Source organism: Phocoena phocoena, chromosome 5 (genome assembly GCF_963924675.1).
Source record: "Phocoena phocoena chromosome 5, mPhoPho1.1, whole genome shotgun sequence".
NCBI lineage: Eukaryota > Metazoa > Chordata > Mammalia > Artiodactyla > Phocoenidae > Phocoena > Phocoena phocoena.
Genome location: NC_089223.1, coordinates 91,839,711 through 91,862,609, shown reverse-complemented (window position 1 = coordinate 91,862,609; position 22,899 = coordinate 91,839,711). Strand labels below are relative to the sequence as shown.

Genomic DNA, 22,899 nt, shown 5'->3' with positions numbered 1-22,899 from the left:
CTAATGAATCACAGCAGGAGAGTATTGTTTGGGGGGGGCAGTGCAGAGGGAAGCTGACAGAGGCCCCCTCCCCGTCTATGGCCATATCTTTGGGGGTTCCATGGTCCCCTATTGCTCCACAAAGCAGAGTTTAATAACCACTGCATGTGCCATATTGCTTTTCCTTGGGCACCCTTAAAATCCCGCATCCTTGGTGTCATAGCTAGACATTCCAATGGTCAGCACTGGTGAAAGAGATTTTAAAGGGAACCCTGAGTAATCAATTATCTAACGGTACAGAGCAGTGGTTAGATATTCAGACTTTCTTGTCAGATTGCTTGGGTCCAGTTCCTGGCTGTGTACAAGCTAGATGTCCTTGGGCAAGACATTTAACCAATTTGTGCCTTGTTTCCTCACCTGTAGAGTGGAGTCATGGTATCACTGATGTCACAGGGCTGTGGAGAGAATTGAATGAGTCCATGATGCAAAATGATTAGAACAGGGCCTGAAACAAAGTGCTCAAAGAGCATCAGCTGTATTATTATCCCTGGTTCTTCACCATCAGTGCAGCCGAGACCCCTTCTGTCCCACACCACCAGAGTGAACAGGCTGAAAAGCTGTCCGGGGATGGGCCCCAGGAATTTTGCATCAGTTCCCCTGCCCCACCCAGTTAGGTCAGCCCCCATTCTGCCATAACGATAATCTGGATTCATGGTGAATTAGGGTATCCAATGCTAACATATTTGCTTTTCATAAAATTATACTTTACTGTAATGCACCCAGTCTCTGTTGGAAAATTTTAAATGTTAATTGTTCTTAAAATATGCTTAATATTCTTAATAAATTTTACGACACAGCACTTCTACCGTGTCAGCAGCTCAAATGAATTAGACAGCTGAAAATAGAGGACACCACGGGCAGATAAAGTGGGGGAAGAAGGGAGGGACAAACCTGGTGTGATTAGTCTATTCTTATTTGGATTGTGGTTGCTCACTGTCGTCAGACAGGGAAAATTGCTGTTCCTCTGAGAGATCACAGTGAGAAACCATGGCATGCTTTGCAGATCAGTACTATTTTCTAGGCATCTGTTAATTTTTAAACTTTATGAGCCTGTTCTAAATATGTTTTTGCAAAGACAGCACCAGTTGTTTCCTAGATGAAAGGCAACTCTTTTACTTATTTTGGCTCAGTTGGGTTTGAAACTATGTACCTGCTTGTTCAAACAGATGTGACTGCACGCCAGGATACATAGGCGAACACTGTGACATTGACTTTGATGACTGCCAAGATAACAAGTGTAAAAATGGAGCCCACTGCACTGATGCAGTGAACAGTTATACATGCATCTGCCCCGAAGGTTACAGGTAAAAGTGCAAGTACACATTTTTATTTAGAGCTAGGTGCTAACAGGGCTTAATTCATATTGGCAATTAAGTAACGTCTAATTAAGTATTTTCTCTGTTTACTCTTCAGTGGCTTGTTTTGTGAGTTTTCTCCACCCATGGTTCTCCCGCGTACCAGCCCCTGTGATAATTTTGATTGTCAGAATGGAGCTCAGTGCATCATCAGGATAAATGAGCCAATATGCCAGTGTTTGCCTGGCTACCAGGGAGAGAAGTGTGAAAAATTGGTCAGTGTGAACTTTGTAAACAAAGAGTCTTATCTTCAGATCCCTTCTGCCAAGGTTCGGCCTCAAACAAACATCACTCTTCAGGTAAGATTCCCCCACTACCAAGAGCTAATCTCATTTTAAACTAATTCAGCTGCCAAATATAAACGTACGTGGTGGTTTGTGAGTGATATTATTTCTTAAATAGACAGTTATATACTGCATAGCACAATGACAGAAAATGCTACTTGTATGAAAAGCTTCTGTTCTTCTCTCTAACATTTGTGTCTTTCAAAACTAAATGGGCACTAGGTATTTTTATTCACTACTTGATCATATAAAACACACACACAGAGACAAAGCAACAAAATCTCTCTCTTTGTTTTGCGCTCAGGTAATGGCATTTTATTCATTTATTTTTATGGCTCTGCAGTTCAGGTTCTGCACGGTAGCGGGGGGCGGGCGCTGGGGAAGCTTTCATTAGGAAACCTGCAGCTGAGAACACAGGTGAGACAGAACACACCTTGGCAGAAGTGTCAGCAGGTGTCTTTTAACTTCGACGTGAAATTAACAAACTCGAGTATTATCATAAGTCTTTCCACCAAGTCACCGTGTACCTTTGAGCAAATCATTCAAACCCCTATAGACAAGATTAGGCTAGATTAGTGTGATAAATTTAGGGTACCTGGGGCAAATTGGGGCTGCATGTTTGTTTTGTTTTGAATTCAAAGAAGTGTAACCAATTTCCTATAAAACCCATTTCATATTTGGTTTACCCTGGCACCTCAGTGAGGGGCAGGGGCTTCTTGAGAAGTCCTGAGAAATGGGACCCTGGAAGGCAGACCAGCCTTCTTTAAAAAAGCCTGGCCCCTAACTTCCAGCATTTGCCACCTGTCTTGTTATGAAAAGTACCCAGTGGTGTTCGGGCTTAAGTCCTAACTTTTACTGAGCTGGTCCTTCAGAAGCCCGGAAAAGTCAGAAAGAAGGATAAAAACAGAGATTTTTCCCTGGTCACACCATAATTTAACATGTAATATGAAAATCCATCTTGCTCAATGCAGTCACATTTCACATATGCCATAAATAAAGCCCATAACAGGAGCAAAAAGCAGGTAAGTGAAAATCTCCAGAAAAAGAAATTCTAAGCACACTCAGTGATGTTAACTTAAGTACTTCTTATTGTTCTTTTTAACAGAACGGAAATGTGATCATTTTGTTCCTGATTAGATTTTATCATTCTCTGCTTAGACAATATAGTTTGATATCTAAGGGGGAAAGCTTGATTTACTTTAAACACTGTGGACTCTAATGATATGGAAAATATCTTTCAGTTTTAATTTGCTGAAGTATAAATTATGTGATGTCCTTGTTTTTGCATATTTCATAGGACATGAATCTTTAAGCTTTATCGTTGCCAATATGCAGAAAGAGAATAAATATATAAGTTCATGAATGTAAAAAGAGCTTTTTGAAGTTCTTTATGAATTTATTTGCAACAGAGTAATCCAGGAATAGGTCATCTTTCAAGTAATCATTTCAATGTGCATTAGTATTTTATCAGAGCCATAAAGAAGAAATAAACCATAGTAAAAAACTCATTACTAAGAAGTCTTGTTTCTTCTTAATGAAATATGTCTGGATGACTGTTTGTCCTACTAATGTCAAGGTTACTTCCCACTAGATTGCCACAGATGAAGATAGTGGAATCCTCTTGTATAAGGGTGACAAAGACCATATCGCCGTAGAGCTCTACCGGGGACGTGTTCGTGCCAGCTATGACACCGGCTCCCACCCAGCTTCTGCCATTTACAGGTGAAGATCTGTCAGTTACTGGTAAAGGTGAAAATAATTGCTTAATGCAGAACTGCTTCTCCTCTCTTATTGTGTCATGGGGAGGGGAGGGAATAATTTGGCTACAGCAGACTTTATGATAGGTGTGTTAGAGGCCTGGCAGTAACAGACAGCATACTCAAGTTGGATAATTAAGGAGAGATTTATAAGAGGACTGTACAAAGATTGGTTGGGACAGTATAGTAATCTGGAGCTAGTAACTAGGTATACTGCTAGTGTCCATGGGCTTGAAAGAGAGAGGGGAGGCAGCAGTTATGGAAATTGATGCTCAGAAAGGGAATTGTGGAGAGGACTGCGTGACAGGAGCTCAGGGAAGGAACCAGGGTTTTAAATACCTGATCCTAAAAATCTCATGTACCCCTGCTTCCCTCTGGCCAAATCAGATGCCAGAAAACAAGGAACCCAGTGATCTCAGTAACATAGCTCATACATGAGCCTCCCAGGGCTCAGAACAGGCTGAAGACAGGTAGAGAAACAGCTGCAGGATACCCAGCACAGGGACAAATTTAAAGTTACTATTCATGCAACACATATTTATCGAGCACCTACTATGCACCAGGCACTGTTCTAAGCTTTCAGCAACAGAGCTCTTGCCCTTAGGAAGCTTGCCAATGGGCAGCTACAAGATGTGTATTATCTGATCATTCTGTTGGAAGTTTTATAATAATATTATGGTATTGATGATATATTGAAGACGTGAATGGGGTGGGATTCACGGGGTGGGATTTTCCTGAAAGTGTGTTTTTTGCATAAGACTAACCTTCAGAGCCCCTCTGTTGCATCTCAACACCAGTCGCCCTGCAGACGTTACCTAGTTGATTTCTTCACATGTACGAATAACTGCTACCATTTAGAGAAAGGTCACAAAGTCATAGGCAGTCCGTTTTTCCAGGCACATATCTTAAATGAACTGAACTGGCTAATTGCAAGAAAAGAATATTCTCTCATCCTTTTATTCTTGAAAAGATTTTAAGCTTTTAGAGAAGCACTCCCCTGTTACAGATAGCCTTGGTATTGGCAATATAATAGGAGTGGTTATGACCGGAGTGAACTAAAAGCAAATCTTTGTCAAAACAGGACTAGACTACATCTGCTCAGGTCTCCCTGAATGCTGCCATGTGAAAATGTGGGCCCAGGTTTTGCCAGAACTTGTGATTTTTCAAGAAAAGACAGAAATTTGGCTTTTTTAAATATAAAGTTTTCCCTTCTTCAGTATGGATTCACACTTTTTTAAAATACCATATGTGGCAAACAAAACACGTTTGTAGCCCAAACATGCTGGGTAAAAGTTTGTGGCCATTGATGAAGACATAAAATGGAGATACTGGCCTTTATGATCTTGATAGTATACTTATATATTTTCAGTGTGCTTCACATGTTATTTAATCTTTCATAACGGTTCTGGGAAATTGGATGCCCATTGTAGCCATGAATGGAATTCAGTAAGCCCTTTTGGTGGTAAGCTAACCCACTTGGGAATATTTAGAGCATGGAAAGAAACACATAATTATTGGTTTCCAAGCAGAATACAATAGTTACTTCATCTCTAAATGGTGATGAATTAGTGCCAATATTTTAAATGTTGCTAGGCCTTAAATGTTATAGCCTCAGTTTGTTTCAGCTCATGAAAAGATTTCAGAATATTGATCTTATGGTTCATTTTTGGTATTTTGTTTGTTTTGTTTTATGCAATGAAACAGCATAGAACTGTCAGGAACCATAGTGAAAGTTCTTTGAGTTGACTTACTAAAGCTAGTGTTCACATAAAATGTACTTAAAATATTTCTAGATAAGTTGTAAAAACCCAAGTGATTATATCCAAATGAGGATTTACTCTAAAGAGCTTATTTTGAGTTTATGTTCATTACCATTTTTGCCTAACAATAGAGTATACCCTGTAACATCTATAAAAAAGGATAATATCACATCACACAGTTTTTGTTATGAACCAGAAGTAGATGTTTCTGCTTGCAGACCATCTAATGGAGACATCTGTTATAAGGTCCAGAGCAAACATAACTTTTATTTATTTATTGCTTTTTAGTTTATGGCCAACAATCAACAAAAGTTAGTGCATTATTTTTATTTTTTTAAAGAAATTTATTTATTTTTGGCTGCGTTGGGTCGTTACTGCACGTGGGCTTTCTCTAGTTGCGGTGAGTGGGGGCTACTCTTCGTTGCAGTGCGCAGGCTTCTCATTGTAGTGGCTTCTCTTGTTGCGGAGCACAGGCTCTAGGCACGTGGACTTCAGTAGTCGTGGCACGTAGGCTCAGTACTTGTGGTTCGCAGGCTCAGTAGTTGTGGCTCACGGGCTTAGTTGCTCCGCAGCATGTGGGATCTTCCCAGAGCAGGGATCAAACCCGTGTCCCCTGCATTGGCAGGCAGATTCTTAACCACTGTGCCACCAGGGAAGTCCCAGTGCATTATTTTTAAGTTAAAGAAAAGAAGCAACAATCACCGAGAATTCAGATAGAGAGATAATTGATTGATGTGGATATAATATATGGATACTATATATATATGTATATATATAATATATGAATATAGTAGTATTCCAGTTGACATTTTTAAATGCTTTTGTGAAATAGAGGCTACTGAGAACATTAAATTATTTCAACACACCAGGAGAATCTAGTTTTTAACAAGTAATAATCATAGTGGCTGAGATGTATGTGCAAATCTAGGCTTAGCAATTACTATATATAAACTTTAGCAAGGTCTTTAATTTTTATGTGTTTCAGAATCCATATCTGTAAATAATAATGTAACACCTGCCCCATCAATTCACTACAAGGATTTAATTCTACACTCAGCTCTGTCCTCACTCCTCACTCACTTTGTCTTCATTCCCGTCTCCCTTCTAGCAAGAGAGGAAAATCTTTTTGGTGTCTCTTTCTGGAGTGTAGCAAGAGTTGAAAGTAAATCCTCTCTTCTCATACATTGACACTGGAAGTACATGTTGTTTACAATTTCTATGGAGAGCAATTTGGAAACATCTTTCCCACTACTGGGAATTTACCCTAAAGTTATACCTATGACATAGAAATGACATATGCACAAGGTAATTCACTGTGGCAGAGGTTGTAAAAACAAAAGTTAGGAAACAACCCAAGTTTCTAACTAAATAACTCCGGGGCAGCCACACAATGGAATGTGCTGTTAAAAAGAAAGAGGGAGTGAGAGAGGGAAAGAGGGAACAAGAAAGTTCTCTATCGATGATATTGAAAGATTTCCAAGGTCTATTGCTCAGTATATAAAAAAAAAAAGTAAGGCAGAACAGTGTCCAAGGTGGGTAAATAAGTATATGTGTTTTTATTTCCATGTACTTCCATAAGGAAAAAACTTGGGATAGAGAGGAAAGAGTGGGGCTGAGGCACTACTTGTGTATAAATACCATTTTATATCATTCTGATTTTTGAACCATTTGAATGTCATTACAACTCAATACCAAAATTGAAGTAATAGAAAAGACCAGGTGCTCTAAAGACAGTCTGCCTTAATTCAAGTCCCAGCTCTGCCATCTATTAACTGTGTGTCTTGGGCAGATTGCATAAGCTCTCTGGTCCTCACCTGGTAAATGGAAATAATAAATCATAGTTCCATCTTTGCAGGATCGTGGTAAGAATGTTATGATTTGATACATGTGGAGTATTTAGAATAAGGCATACCAAATAGTAAGCAGTACTACTAGCTGTTGGGATCATAAATTCAGAATGTCCAAAACTAAGTTCATTTCCTTTGCTTCACCCTGGTGCATTCCTAATTTCATTGAGAGGTATCACCATCTTCTTGGTCATCTTAGGTGAAATGAAGTTACTCTTAACCTTTTTCTTTCACCTTCAATTTGAAGTTTGTCCAAGTCTTAATTCTGCTCTTACTAATTTTCTGGCATTCATCTAAATGCCTCTATCCTTGCTCAGGCCTTATTAGAATACGTACTCTAATGAAAAGTACTACTTCTCCATCATTACAACAAAATCCATCAATAATATTGTTGCCATGAGATTTCCCATAAGTAGCTTAATAAATATTTTGGTTGAATTAAATTTTCAAATCTTGATGTGTTTCCACTTTATATAACTTTATTAAAAACGCATCACACTAGGGAATTCCCTGGTTGTCCAGTGGTTAGGACTCAGTGCTTTCACTGCCGAGGGCCTGGGTTCAATCCCTGGTCAGGGAACTAAGATCCCACAAGCCACATGATGTGGCCAGAAAAAACCACACTGATGTTTTTAAAAGGGGATATTTTTACATATCCTTACAACAGAGAATTTGAGTTCAGTTAATTGCATGATTTTATGTTATATAAGATTTACCTTGGTAAAACTTTGTTTCCCAAATTATGCAGTATCTAATGTGCTATTGGAGCATCACATATGGGAGTAATGTCATATATCAGGTGCCTCGTTTCAATTGCCTGATTAATTTTCAACACTGATGGAAATGGATTTTGTGGGGTTTTTTGGTTTTTTTTTTTTTGCGTCTTTATTGGAGTATAATTGCTTTACAATGGTGTGTTAGTTTCTGCTTTATAACAAAGTGAATCAGTTATACATACACATAGGTTCCCATATCTCTTCCCTCCTGCATCTCCCTTCCTCCCACCCTCCCTATCCCACCCCTCCAGGAGGTCACAAAGCACGGAGCTGATCTCCCTGTGCTATGCGGCTGCTTCCCACTAGATATCTACCTTACGTTTGGTAGTGTATGTATGTCCAGGATTTTGTTTATTTTAGTAAAATGAAATCTGTTAAATTAGGGGAAACTCTCATCCATTATTATTGTTTCTCTTGTAGTATATTTTTTGGTTTAAAATGTTTGATCTTATGCCCTACCAGCTCCCAGCTGTTCCAGGTCCCAGCCATTTGAGTGGTCCTGGCTGAGACCCTAGACCCTGGGAACAAAGATGTTCTTTCCCACTGTACCACATCTAAATTTCAGAGCCTCAAAACCAAAAAGAAAAGGAAAAAAAAATTTTTAAATTAAATGTTTGACCTTAGATGTCAATTATTGTCTCAAACGAATTGATATGAGAACTATTATTTCATGGAATTATGTTTAGAGGTAGTAGTTAACAAAGATGTGCATTTAAGAAAACCCAAATGTAGTAATTGTTTATTTTCCAGTAGAACTAAAGTGGCATGCACATTGTCTCATTTTACTTCTTACATTTGAGCAAAGATCGTGCTTTCCTGTAGCCATGTATACTGCTAACAAGGCCAGGCATACAGGCAGTGGTGTAGAGCTAGCACCAGAATCACCTGAAAGGTGTGTTAAAATAAGAGTACCGGGCTGCACCTCTAGTTTGTGATTCAGATCTCTGATAAGCCCCAAATGTTCATTTCTACAAGTTTCCAGGTGATGCTCTGATCCAGGGACCACAATATGAGAACCACTTATGGAAAAGGAATATATTTGAGCTGTGCTCTGAGAGCTAATGGTGTGCATCACTTCTCACATCCAAGTTCTAAGACCTCTGTTTGATGCGGCCTTGTTGAGAGTAATTTCTGCCATAGTAATCAGCAAATGATACAAATCCAGACTCATTCTTTTTACAGAGAGCCAGTTGTTAAACATTTGCCTGCACCCTGCTAAGAGATCTAATCAGCAGACAAAGACGACGTTAGCAGCCCAACAAGTGGATGAATGTAGAATACGGCACACGTGCCTAATTGTTACAGTGCTTGGAGAATAGCATAAAGAGGGACGGGGTAGTAGTGCCATGAATGAATGAATGACAGCCCAAACTTGAAGCCAACATCAGCGGTAGTCCCTCAGACAGGCATAGAGTAACACATTATTTTCTCAATTAAACTGTTCATTGATTGCCCTTCAAAATGACTTTCTTTTCATCTAGATGGGCAGAAACTTTTTAAAAAATCGTTAATGACAATTGTATGCTTCTTTCTTTAGGTTCAAATTAATGTCATTTTCCAAACCAGATAGTTTCTTTGGAAACATAGTCGACTACTATTTAAAAATTAAGAAATCAGGTGCACACGTTACAAAGGTACAGTACTGTACCATGCCTTCCTCAGTTTCAGTATTCAGGGAACCTGCACGACTTCAGGGGACTTTCCCCCCACAGACTGTTAGGTTGGTTGGCTACACAGTCTCCGGGTTATGCAACTTACAAGCTTATGTTAGGAAAAAAAAAAAAAAAGAATTAGTCTCATTGGAAAGACAGACCATTTCCATGACAAACACTCAGCCATTCTTGACTATGCTGTATGAGACGACACCACTTTTTATCAGCTTCACAACTTTGAGCAATTTACCTCACCCTTTATGCTTCCATTTCATGGGGAGACTTGGAAGCAACTAATGTAAAGTGCCTAGTCGAGTACTAGGCACAGAGTACAATAATTGGTAATGCTGGGGTTTAAGGATACTCTTCATGCTTGGATACCCAGATACTGAAGAATAAATACCCAAGTGCAAATACTGTTGCCCTACATGTGACTCTTACCATATGTTCAAATGTGAAGTCTCTTTCTATTTTAGTGCATTTTTATTTAAATTACATACATAAGGTCCCCAACTTACGATGTTTCCACTTACGATTTTTCAATGTTATGATGGTACAAAAGCAATATGCATTCAGTAGAAACTATACTTAGAATTTTGATTTTTTTCCCGGGCTAACTATATGCAGTAGGACGCTCTCTCACGATGCTGGGCAGTAGTAGCCTCAGGTCCCAGTCAGCCACACGATCACAAGGGTAAGCACCCCATACACTTACAACCGTTTTGCACCCAGACAGCCATTCTGCTTTTCACTTTCCGTCCAGTATTCAATAAATTACATGAGATAGTCAACACTTTGTTATAGAATAGGCTTTGTGTTAGATGATTTTGGCAAACTGTAAGCCAGTGTAAGTGTTCTGAGCATGCTTAAGGCAGGCTAGGCTAAGCTATTATGTTCAGTAGATTAAGTGTATTAAGTGCATTTCTTTTAAGTGCATTTTTGACTTACCATATTTTCAATTTACAATGGGTTAATTGGAACTTAAGCCCATCGTAAGTTCAGGAAGATCTGTAATTTGCTTCAAAATACAACTTTACTTGATAAATTATTTTATAAAACCTTCTTCTGAAAACTCTTATGCTAATACATAAATACCTTTAATCCCACTTGGCTTCCCATTCCTTCCACTCAAAGAAGTGGGCAGGGAAATTTTTTGTTAGCATCCACACTTCACAAATGAAGCATCTTTAGACCAGACATATCAAAATGAGGTGGCCAGTTGAATTTGTCTAGTTTTTTATTCCTATTCTATTGCACAGAATATGCCAACAAATACTTGGCAAAAAAGCAGGAGTTCACATAAGCAAAGTGAACTATTTATCTTTACTCCACTGAAATACCTAAGATTTACAATTGAGATAGAAATATAACAATATCATTGTTAATGAGTCCTGAAGACATAAAGACAATCAAAGACAATTTAGAGCCACTCTTCTTTTAAGCCCCAAGTTTTTAAACTCTTTGTCTATAGCAAACCAAGAGAAAATTGAGTAAGGGCTTTGTTTTCACACATCCATTTAGAAATCCAAGAAAACAAAATCTCAGGTAATAGATGAGTGTAGTAAAACTGAATTACATAATAAAGGTAGTAAATGCAATTTATCTTCCTAGTGGAAAGGCTCACTGTTAAGTGGTTCACTTGCGACTTTTGTGAGTCATGGAGTATATAGTTCCCTAGGGAGCAGTGAGTGTTTGTCAGTACTTGTCAGGACCCAGAAGGATGTTACACATTGCAGGTGGATAGGTAGGAGATGACCGTGATAGACTGTAAAATCGATGATGTCTTAGTTTTATTCTGCAACAACTGGTGTGTCAACCACTGCTTTTATTTTGAAAGGGTATATAAACAAAGGACTCCTGGGCATCCCCCAGATCTCTGGCTTTAGGAGACAGCATGAAACACCAATTTAGAGTACTCTTAGCTCTGCCATATTCTCTTCAGGCCCCATACACACAATACCATCTTAAAACCAAAGAATCTAAAAATATTAATTTCACAATACTTATCTGTTAAAAGCCTGGGCAAAGCCTCACTTAATTCTGAGAAATATAAACCGAATTAAGCTCAGTGGTAACTCTTACCAAGTTCTGGAATCATCAGATTAGACATTGAAAGCTTTTGGGAGGAGAAAAGTGTAGTCAGTGTGAACTTCACTTATAATTGGGAAAAGAGAAGCCAAAAACAAGTTTCAAATCTGTATATCTCATATGCATTCAATGATTTTTAGTAAATGTACCAAGTTGTGCAACCATCATATAAGATTTTTTTCCATAGAACTTTATTCCTGGGCTGTTTGGGAGAGAAATCATCTATTAAAGGCTGGCTACTGGTGAGAACAAACACATGCCATTTGTACAGCACTAGATACTCTTCAGGTTTTTTATTTTAAAAGTGATGGATAGGGCTTCCCTGGTGGCGCAGTGGTTGAGAGTCCGCCTGCCGACGCAGGAGACACGGGTTCGTGCCCCTGTCCGGGAAGATCCCACATGCTGCGGAGCGGCTGGGCCCGTGAGCCATGGCCGCTGAGCCTGCGCGTCCGGAGCCTGTGCTCCGTAACAGGAGAGGCCACAACAGTGAGAGGCCAGTGTACCGCAAAAAAAAAAAAAAAGTGATGGATAATAGTTAAAAGCACGTACTCTAGAACCAGACAACCTGGCTTCAAATCTGTTTAGCCACTGGCTGTGCCATCTTGGGTACCCTAAGTGCCCAAATTTAGCGTTGTGAGTCTTAAATGAGTTAATGCATGTGAAGTTGCCCCATAGTAGGTGCTGTGCAATTCTTTGATCTTATTACTTGCATTTCCCTAGTGAGGAAAAGAAAGCAGAGAAAAATTACCTGAAGTCACAGTAACTCAGTGTCACACATCTGACAGGAGCTAGGATAAGCTGAGCAAGACTTACCTCCCAACATTATCTTTCAGGATATCACCACTGAAAATTCCAAATTTTTTAATAAAATGCATCTTTTGGATGTCCTGTCCTAAGTATGCCTGGAGGATCTTGACTATCTATAACTGTAATCCAACTAGTATTACTAAATAAACTCTATATGTTATTCTTTTTTTTTTTTTTTTTTTTTTTTTTTTTTTTTGCGGTACGCGGCCATGGCTCACGGGCCCAGCCGCTCTGTGGCATGTGGGATCTTCCCAGACTGGGGCACGAACTCGTGTTCGCTGCATCGGCAGGCGGACTCTCAACCACTGCGCTACCAGGGAAGCCCTATATGTTATTCTTAATACAACTCCCCTATCTTTAATTTACTTAACATACATTTATTGAGCATCTACTATTTATCAGACACTACTGGATACATTAAGGAAGAAATAAATAATACAGGGCCCCTGATTTAAAGGAGCTTACAAGTAGTGGGAATTAAAGACATGTACTCAGGAAACAAAAAAAAAAGGAAGAAAGAAAGAAAAAAGAAAAGAAAGGAATAAAGGAGTAGGAAGTAAAATGAGTTAATAATGAAGCTACCTACCTCCAGCTTCCCAGCTGAAGCACTGCTTTAGAGTGTGCAGAACTTTAAAGGTATTAAACCTTTCAGTTACACTGCACCAAACATCATCATCAGCAATGACATACCTAGATCAATTGCCTAAGACTGATGTGTGACCAAGAACCAGTTCCCTAGTACAAATGAGTCTTTTTCTTTGCAACTGTAGAGGGAAAAGGGGGACCCACTATTAATATTTATAAATTAAATAAGGTCATTGTTCACAGAGCATTCATATAAAACCACTTAAAGAGTTGTATATGATGACAGGAAAAAGCAATTGACTACCACCTTCTCTATGTATATCTTTATATTAATGTTTTACTTAAAACTTCTAATAATTTGGATATGTCCCCAATGAAGTTACTATATTTCTGCCGGTCTTTAGCATTATCTTACAATTAATATTAAAAACAAAGCCTGACTAATTTCTTCTTGAAGAAGATTCTGAAGTAGTACTGGATTATTTATATGATGACAGTGGTGGTGGTGGTAATGATGATGACGGTGATGATACTAATATCTAGTGTTTAACTTTGCACTTTCTATAGGCTAGATGTTTTGTTCTGCATTTTAAAAAATCATTTCATAGGGATAGACCTCAAATTAACCACAGGAGGGGGGAATATTTGTTAGCATTTACTGAAGAGAAGATTGAAGTTTATTAGCAATTAAGTTACTTATCTAAGGTCAAACATTTAATAAATGCAAGACCAGCATTCAAATCCAGGCTTATCTGATTCTAAAATATGTATGTTTAACCAGTAGTTGGTATTATTTAAGACCACTAACATCTGCTATGCAACTTTATTTAGAAAGTATTTTCCTTGTATATTGTTTCCTCTGTTGATTTTAGTGGTATCAAGTGTTGGGATAATTAAATGTGTAAAATGCAAAAATATTGATTGGCACATCTAACATTTATTTTTTTAAAGATGATATCTGAAACAGGTTATTAAAAATTCCTGCACACGTGGACACTTTTAACTACTTAACACCAGAGAACTTCAGGTGTTTTCACAGCTCTGCAGAATGGTTTATATTGTTGTCAAATCACAAAAACATTTTATTCCATGTCGGCAAACGATGGAATAAGATTAGACTCCTGTGGTGAGAACCATGAAGAAATATCTATACATTTTTCTGTTATTTTCCAGGCTTGACGTATTTGCAAATTTAAATATCAGTGCCTGGAAATTTAAGCAATCTTCTTGCATAGGGACTATTAGGTATTCACGATCTTCCTTATAGTATGTTCCCATATTTCCCTTTTTGAGCCCTTTTTCCAATCTTTCAAGTCAACATCTCAGTATATTAGTTCTTTAATATTCACTATTGATCCTGTTTTCTTTGTTGCTCCTGTTTCAATTTGTCCTGTTTGCATCTTTGCCTGATGTAACACTTGTGTTAGGTTGACAGACACCCTTTAAAACCTTATAGCACCTACCTGCTAATTGCACCCACTTCATTTTCAATTGTCATTTTCCGTTACCTGTTTCTTAATCTCTTTGTTTTTGTCCATTTTATGAATTTCCATAAGCCCTCTCAAATTGTTAAGAAGGCGGATGTAATGATTGTTGGAGCTGTCCCTCTAAAGTTATAGAGGAGAAATTGAAGAACCATTGTCATCACTAGACTCCCTAGACATGACTATGTTAAGCATTCTATTTAATCCATTATTCCCACCTCTCCACTGAGCATAATCATCTTCACAGTAATATCATTTGATGGACATCCTTCTGGAAAATGCAAAGAAAATGAGAGTATATTATCAATTAACAAATTTCAAAAAGTGCAGTGATCCTGCCAAGTTGGTTCTTCCTGCATTTCTATGTATGTTTGGTGCTAATAAGTATTACTGTGTAGTGCTTAAGAGTGCAGAGACCAATGATCCCCTACGATCAATGTCTAAAAAGTATATTTGGCACAGGTATCAGTTAGTTGTCTTTTGAATGCAATTTGGAGTAACAGTATCTGAACAAATGAAACTTTAGTGACATTTAAAATCAAATGCATAAATTATGCTTTGGAATTTCTACACACCGGGAGAATGTGATTGGATAATGATAAAATATATTCATTTCCACTTCTCCCAATGGGAGAACAAACTTATTTTGTATTACCGAAGAAATAAAAAATGATTATATCTCCTTGAAAATATCTTTTATTTTAAAATCAGCTACTGGCCTTTATCTTTATTAATGTTAAATAGGAGTATCTTTTCCCAAAAAGAGCTTATTGGAGTTTGAATTGTAACTCCTTTTCTTTAATAAATATAAAATTGGAGGATCAGTTATCTTTTTTTCTTAATAGCGTGGAGACGATCAATGATGGAAATTTTCACATTGTGGAACTACTCGCCCTGGATCAAAGTCTCTCCCTCTCTGTGGACGGAGGGAGCCCCAAAATCATCACCAACTTGTCAAAGCAGTCCACTTTGAATTTTGACTCCCCACTCTATGTCGGAGGTAAGCGCTTTTCCAAATTCCGTGGATTCCCAAACCCTGTGATGCTCATCACAGACTGATCCTGAAGTTGTTGATGCTGGTGCCATGGTCATTGATCAGTCATTGAAAGATGGACAGCAAGGATAGAAAAGAAGGAGCCCTAAATGGGTGATAAGAGACCATGTTGTAGCCCTGGCTCTGGGTCTAACAAAATGTGTGGTTGGAGTGGAGAAGGACATTAATGTTTCTTTTGTGTCTGTCACACACTAGGTGATTTAAACATCATTTAATCTAATCTTACTGTTCTGGTGTATAGGAAAAAGAAAGCTGGTTAGAGGTCAAATACAGACAATGAAGAAGATGGGGAGTCAAGTGTGATGCAAACTGAGGAGCGCATGACCCACCCCAGCACTATTAAGGAGGCGAACACTACCAGCTTCAGTTAAATGTCGCTATGCTGGAATACCTCTACTGTCAGCTGCGAACTCATGTACAGGATAGGATAATTATTACTGAAATCAAATGAATGAATGAGCAAATTAAACGTACAACTTGTACTGGGGCAGCAGGAAGTACTTCTCTTTAGCTAAGACCTTATGGTGAATGGACAAGGGAGACGGTCAGAAAGGTGGATTAGGGCCTGGAATGACAGAGTGAAGACTCGACTTTATTTTTAAGCTGCATGAAGGCAGATGAGTAAATAGATGAGGGATAGAGTCTGAGCAAACTTCTGAAGGAGCTCAGAGGAGAAGACCTGTGATGGAGAGAGCTTGTACTTTTACCTCTATCTGGAGGAATAAATATATACTGGAGACACAATTTCAAATTTCAGGCAAAGGACCAAGAAAGCATATGATTTTGAATTGAGTTGCACTGAATTAGATTACATTGAATTGACTGATAAAATTAACTCATTTTACAGATAAATAAGCTAAAGTTTCTGAACAGGTCAATGTAACCAGTTTCTTCACCATGACAGGTATTTTCATTATTTTCACAGTAACGACCTTGGGATGCTGCATAAGTTTCTTAACCCCTCAAAGCCTTCCCTAAAAGCATTTTGGGAAATTTCCTGAAATTCCAGAGCACTTCTGTTTTTAATAATTTCAGCAGTAGAAACTCTGAACACTGATAGACTTTTGATTTTTTTTAAAACAGTTGAAAGTCTTTGGTTCATTTCTGTAAATATTTATTGAGCACCTCCCATAAGCTGAGAACTAAATTAATAGGTGCATGAAGAATACAAAACTGAAAAAGAAATATCCCTTCTGTGCCAGGGGAGTGGGGAAGGCAGTCACATCTTCATGAAACCATAATACATTTGTAATAAAAGTACCTCATATTAAGTCCATGCAGCAAGTTGACTGATCTATTTGCTTCATGGGAATCACACTGTGCGATTCATTAACAGGCAAAGGCCGTCCATTCTTGCCTGCATTACCATGAACGGCAGTTGCTTTGGTGTGGGTGAAGTCACAGATGTTACCTGTGGTTGGAGAGAAAAGAAATCATATTTACTAAGCACATGCTGTGTGCTCAATGCAATGCTGCTTTTACAGTCTTAACCTGCAGAGACTTTAGGAAGTAGGTATGATTTTTTGTTTTATAATCCCTAAGGGACTTCATGGAATATGTCCAAGTTGATAGAGACCTCGTTTGAGTTCAGGTCTGTCTAACCCCAAAGCCACCTGCATTGCCACTCACCTTCCTAACATGGAGCAGAAAAGGAAGCAGTCTAAGTTCTGTGGCTTTTCATTTATTTCTGGACTTGTCCTTCACTTGATTTTATTATGTTTTATTAGACATCATTTCATTAAATCTTTTAAGACCCCTTTAGAATGTGGAGAAAATAATAAGTACAGAATGGGAGTGCTTGGGCCAGAACATTTTTACAAAAAGGGGAAAAAAATGTTTTAAATTAGTACTGAGAAGTGCTAATCCTTCTAAGGGTAGAGGGCCTGGAAGAATCCAGATGGTGCCTCTTTCCACTTCCAACCAGCCTCACTGCCAGAGAACACACTGGGCTCATTTCCTTCCCACTCAGAGGACAGTCTCAAGGGTAATTCGGATTTTAAAAATACAATGCAGTCCTAAGACTGCAGCCCTGAATTCTTTATGGTAAAAGCAGGAGAACTTGAATTAGCAAAGGAGAGCAAGGTAAACAAGCTCTCCTTTTTCTCAAAGTCTGCAAACAGGAACACTCCCCAAGGAAGATGGCCCAAAGGTGATGCATTCCATGCCTTAGGCCCTTGCAGGAGTATTTTCTAGCAAAACAGGGAGGCAGGTTTCCCTACCTTTAGGTTTTCAACTACCCATGATATAGGCTTTACTTAATGCAAAGCAATGTAATCTTTACGTTTTTCTGTATAATTGTCCAACCAGAACATACATTACTTAAAGGGGTTTTTTTTTAAAAAAGTAAAGACCTGCACATAGAGACCCCTCCGTGCATCACAAATCTTCTCCTAATGCCCCCATTGTACAGAAGACATCAGTGTTGACACTTGGTCCGTTTATTGTCATTTTGAAATATGTAGAGCTTGTTAAGGCTAAAAACTTTCCACTAAGTTACCTATTGTTTGATAGGTTGAATTCCAGCTATGGTCCATGGCATAGAGGAAAGGCTAAAGGAAAACAAACATGGATCTACTTCTGTTTTTCAGTTAAGACTTAGTTCCCTGGTCAGAAGTCTACCAAGCACCTGAAAAGGTTGAGTTAAGATAGTTCTTGACTTCATGATATCCTACTGAAAGTAGCTATATGTGTGATGTATCAACATTTTCATTTAAAAATTACTACAATCAAAGCTAGACCTTTATCATTGTTAGTTTGGGAATAGAAGGAACACATTTACTAATTGCTTCTCCCCGCTGTGGAACTTCGTGGGTCTGTAGTTAGTCTTGACATGTGCACATATGTGTGTTGCGTGACTAACTGAAAATAGTCTTGGAAGAAGTTCTTTTTTAACCTCTGAAGAAAGGACCATAAATGTGTGGACATTAAAGTCCACATGTTTGGGCTTCCCTGGTGGTGCAGTGGTTGAGAGTCCGCCTGCCGATGCAGGGGACACGGGTTCGTGCCCCGGTCTGGGAAGATCCCACATGCCGTGGAGCGGCTGGGCCCGTGAGCCATGGCCGCTGAGTTTGCGCATCCGGAGCCTGTGCTCCGCAACGGGAGAGGCCACAAAAAAAAATGTCCACATGTTTTGGATGGATGCATATGACTATGTAGAAGAACTTACCCCCAAACAAGGAATTCCCAGTCACTAGTCCTCTCCTGGAAATGGAACATTCCATCCTTTTGACCCCACTCTACAAAGCAACCCAGTTCCCAAGGCCAGACACACACAGACTAAAAACTTGAACTTATGACCTTCAAATCCTAGACACTAATTCAGTACCTGTCAAAATGTGACCAGGACCACCTGCACCAGAGTCACCTGAGCTTGCATGTTAACATTGCAATTTCTATGCCCACGCCTTCATTCTGGGTTAGAATCTCAGGTGAGGAGAGATGGGGGCCTGGGAAGCTGCCTTCTCAACAGCGCCCCTCTGGTGGCTCTTATGTATGACGGGCTTGGAAACAACTGATCTGGTCCATCCACTCATGTTACAGATGAGAAAATTAAGCACCAGAGACGGGAAATGACTGGCCCAAGTGCACACAGGCCAAAAATACAGACTTTGACCTCTAGCCTAGTGGTTTTGTATAAGCGGCTATCTGACTTTGGTGCCTGCTAGACCTCGAATGGAGCTCCTTCAAATGGGAAAGGAGATGCTGCCACAAGGCAGCACCCAGAGAGTAGAGTACTGTGGCTCGTGGTCTTTATAACCAACAAACCCTCTAGAGAGTGACAGCCCTGGTCTTTTCCAGCCTCGACCCTCCAACCAGTAGCTCAGGGTCCAGGGGTAGGGATGGTGTGAGCACTGGGGGGAAGGTCAGCTGCTCTAAAGGCCTTGGTTCCCTCCCCTCCCCTGCAGCAACCTGGATGGTTGCCTCGTGTAGGATCCCATCCAGGAACTATTTCAGGGTCTGGCTTAGGCCATGGAAAGACTCCTCAGTTTTGCCAGATAAGGGTTACCAGATGACCGTCACTGGTGGAATATATATATATATATGTGTGTGTATATATATATATATATATATATATATATATATATATATGCACAAAGATTGCAAATTCTGGTTTTGGAGGAATTTCTTTTATAGTCCTGATTTCTTGGAATATGAAGGTTTCACTCTCAATTAGCAAGGGGAAAAAAAGGATGTGAATGAAGTGCTGTCCTGATTGGAAGCAGGGTGAGTTTTTCAGACACTGACATCCACGGCTGAGTTTGGGACATTGCCAGTGGTGAGCTGGACTAGCTGCCAGCTTAGAATTTGGCAGGACTGGGGTGAATGGTCCCTGTGAACCCCAGCTCTGCTCTCACTCTCTGAAAATCAGGGGACTGAACCATGACCTGAGATTGGGGAAGTTTGTGTCATCAGCTTAATTCTCACCCAGTCTTACTGGTGACACCGAGCATGTCGCCGAGCTCTCTGGGCCCTGGGCCCCCTTCATCTTTAAAGGGCAGGATTGGTCAGGGAATCAGTCTGGCTCTAGGCTTCTGGGCTGTGTGTCCAGGTTAGGGGGTGGGTGTGAAGGTAGAAGGGAGTACGAATCCCTCCCCCATTCCCAACCTTGCTTTTAAATACAGTGGCCCTGATTTTAGGTTTTATAGATTCATGCCTCCACATAAGGGTTTTTTTATTTAAAAAAACGAAAACCAAAAACAAAACAGATGTTAGAAACTAAAGATTGACCTCCAATGAACTAGGTTCTTTATTCTAGTTGTGCATTAGAATTGCCTGGAGCATCTTCCAAAAAAACAAAAACAAAGAAACACACATCCCTTCTCCCTCCCCCACTCCACCCAGTTAATCTGATCAAATCCGTCTGGGCTGAGGTCCCAAGCATCAGTATTTCTTCAAAGATCCAATGTGATTCTGATGTGCAGCCCCGTTGAGAAGCGCAGGATGGGATGCTTGTGCTGCCTGGTTCTCCTGAAGAAGAGTCACGCAGACTCCTGACCCGCTGGAAGAGCTAAGAGGGTCTGGGTGGCCACTGGCTGGGGAGCCGCGGAAGGGCGTGACCTCTGACTTGGTGCTCCCCCGCAGGCATGCCCGGGAAGAACAACGTGGCTGCAGCTCTGCGCCAGGCCCCCGGGCAGAACGGCACAAGCTTCCACGGCTGCATCCGGAACCTTTACATCAACAGCGAGCTGCAGGACTTCCGGAAGGTGCCCATGCAGACCGGCATCCTGCCCGGCTGTGAGCCGTGCCACAAGAAGGTGTGTGCCCACGGCACGTGCCAGCCTAGCACCCAGTCCGGCTTCACCTGCGAGTGCCAGGAAGGATGGACGGGGCCCCTCTGTGACCAGAGGACCAATGACCCCTGTCTTGGAAATAAGTGAGTCTGGGCTGCTTGGTAGTTAAACCCACACACTCCAACCTTCAAAGCAAAACCCCAGAGAGGAAAGAAGGAAAGGGGGAGGGGGAAGGGAGAGAAAGAAGTCAGTTCATTAGCATTGTCTCCCTTATATTCCATCCATCATCCTCCCTCCTCCATTCTTATCCTCTCTGCCTGACCCATTTCCATCTCTGCGGTCCTCCACTGTAGATGCGTCCATGGCACCTGTCTGCCCATCAACGCGTTCTCCTACAGCTGCAAGTGCCTGGAGGGCCATGGGGGCGTCCTCTGTGATGAAGAGGAGGACCTGTTTAACCCCTGCCAGGCGATCAAGTGTAAGCATGGGAAATGCAGGCTCTCAGGACTGGGACAGCCCTACTGTGAGTGCAGCAGTGGATACACTGGGGACAGCTGTGATCGCGGTAAGCCAACCCAGCTGGGCACCGACCTCTATCTTGGCAAAGCAAGAGGGGCCCCCATCTTTGAACAGAGAGAGAGAGAGAAAGGAAGACACACAGGGCGGAGTGATATGAGGAACGCCAGGTCTTTGCACTATTTGTAGTTGCTGTTGTTGATTTACTTAACAGTGTTATAGGAAGGCACAGATGTGAAATGTCCTAAACCTCTGTTGCAAGATATTATACACCCTTCACAAGTCTTCTCACACTTGATTTGCTATGAAATACTACTTTTCCCTTAGGCGGGAGCACATTTACTTTCCTTCTTCCTTACCTTTACCTGCTGTTCTCATCTGTACAGATTACTGATTCATCTTCTGGCACAGAGAAGACGGTACTAATAATTCTGCTCTAGTTTTAGGATAAAATCGCCTTTGACCTTAGAATCAACTGATTTATCACAGTAAATTATGCAGGTGAGAGGGATGGAAACAGGATGACATTTCAGCCCACCTATTTCCTTCTCCTGTGTCTGCGTGATCAGAATGTGCTTTGCCTCCAGCTGGCAGGGATTTTGTTGTGTGTATCGGAGGGATGAGACGAGAGGAACGTGCCCATGGAGGCTTTTAGCAGATGTCTCTTTTTGAACTAGTTCATACTTGGGTAATTTATGAAGTTAGTGGAATGTTACTTGTATTAAGTAACAGATTGAACGATATTAAACTCCAGGTCTAATAAATTAAACTGCGTACTCTCTGAAACGGCGCCCTCGGTAAACAAAACCAGCTGTTAGTAGTGTAAAAACAGAAGATGTATATTTTTGGTATAAAAGAAAAGATTTAGGAATCCAATTTTCTTGTCAGCCCGAAAGCATAGTATTTACAGTCCACATATAAAGTATTCACTTTGCTCAAAATAAAGGCCGAAAAGAAGTGTTTTTCAAAGAACTGAAGGCTGTGCCACCAGGCCATAATATGGAACAGCATTAACACTGAAAATAGCCGTTACAAACAGGAAGCGAAAGCAGTGTCTCCTGAACTGAGTTGTAGATTCACGGCCACTTCGCACGACTTACAGCGACTGCCCTTATACTGCTTGTGCTTTTTGTTCTTTTCTAGAAATCTCTTGTCGAGGGGAACGGATAAGAGATTATTACCAAAAGCAGCAGGGCTATGCCGCTTGCCAAACAACTAAGAAGGTCTCCCGGTTGGAATGCAGAGGGGGGTGTGCAGGCGGGCAGTGCTGCGGACCTCTGAGGAGCAAGCGACGGAAATACACTTTCGAATGCACTGATGGGTCATCGTTTGTAGACGAGGTTGAGAAGGTGGTGAAGTGTGGCTGTACCCACTGCGCCTCCTAAACCACGTCCCTGGCAGCTTTGGTCTTTGGAAAATGTTGTATACTTCTTGACCCTGTTGGACTCACGAATGCTTCATAGTGGAAATAATTGAAATATATTGTAAAATACAGAACAGACTTATTTTTATTATGAGAATGAAGACTTTTTTTCTGCATTTAGAAAAAAAAAAAGAAATGCTTGAACTAAAGCTTCCCCAACACTGGAGAAGTATAAAGAATGATACACCTGAAGGCATTAGAGCAATGATGGAAACCATGGTAACTTGGATTCATCTTCGTA

The 22,899-nt window shown here is 40.3% G+C and overlaps 1 protein-coding gene across 1 annotated transcript in view; it reads left to right on the top strand.

Annotated features, from left to right (window-relative positions):
• The window catches only part of SLIT2 (slit guidance ligand 2), a 374,063-nt gene extending 351,443 nt beyond the window's left edge, over positions 1-22,620 (top strand). The window contains exons 29-35 of the mRNA XM_065877254.1: positions 1,206-1,343; positions 1,453-1,693; positions 3,270-3,400; positions 15,280-15,434; positions 20,571-20,862; positions 21,073-21,284; positions 22,379-22,620. Of these exons, the coding sequence (XP_065733326.1) occupies positions 1,206-1,343; positions 1,453-1,693; positions 3,270-3,400; positions 15,280-15,434; positions 20,571-20,862; positions 21,073-21,284; positions 22,379-22,620 (1,411 nt within the window). The remainder of the gene's footprint in view (positions 1-1,205; positions 1,344-1,452; positions 1,694-3,269; positions 3,401-15,279; positions 15,435-20,570; positions 20,863-21,072; positions 21,285-22,378) is intronic.
• The last annotated feature ends 279 nt before the right edge of the window (positions 22,621-22,899 follow it).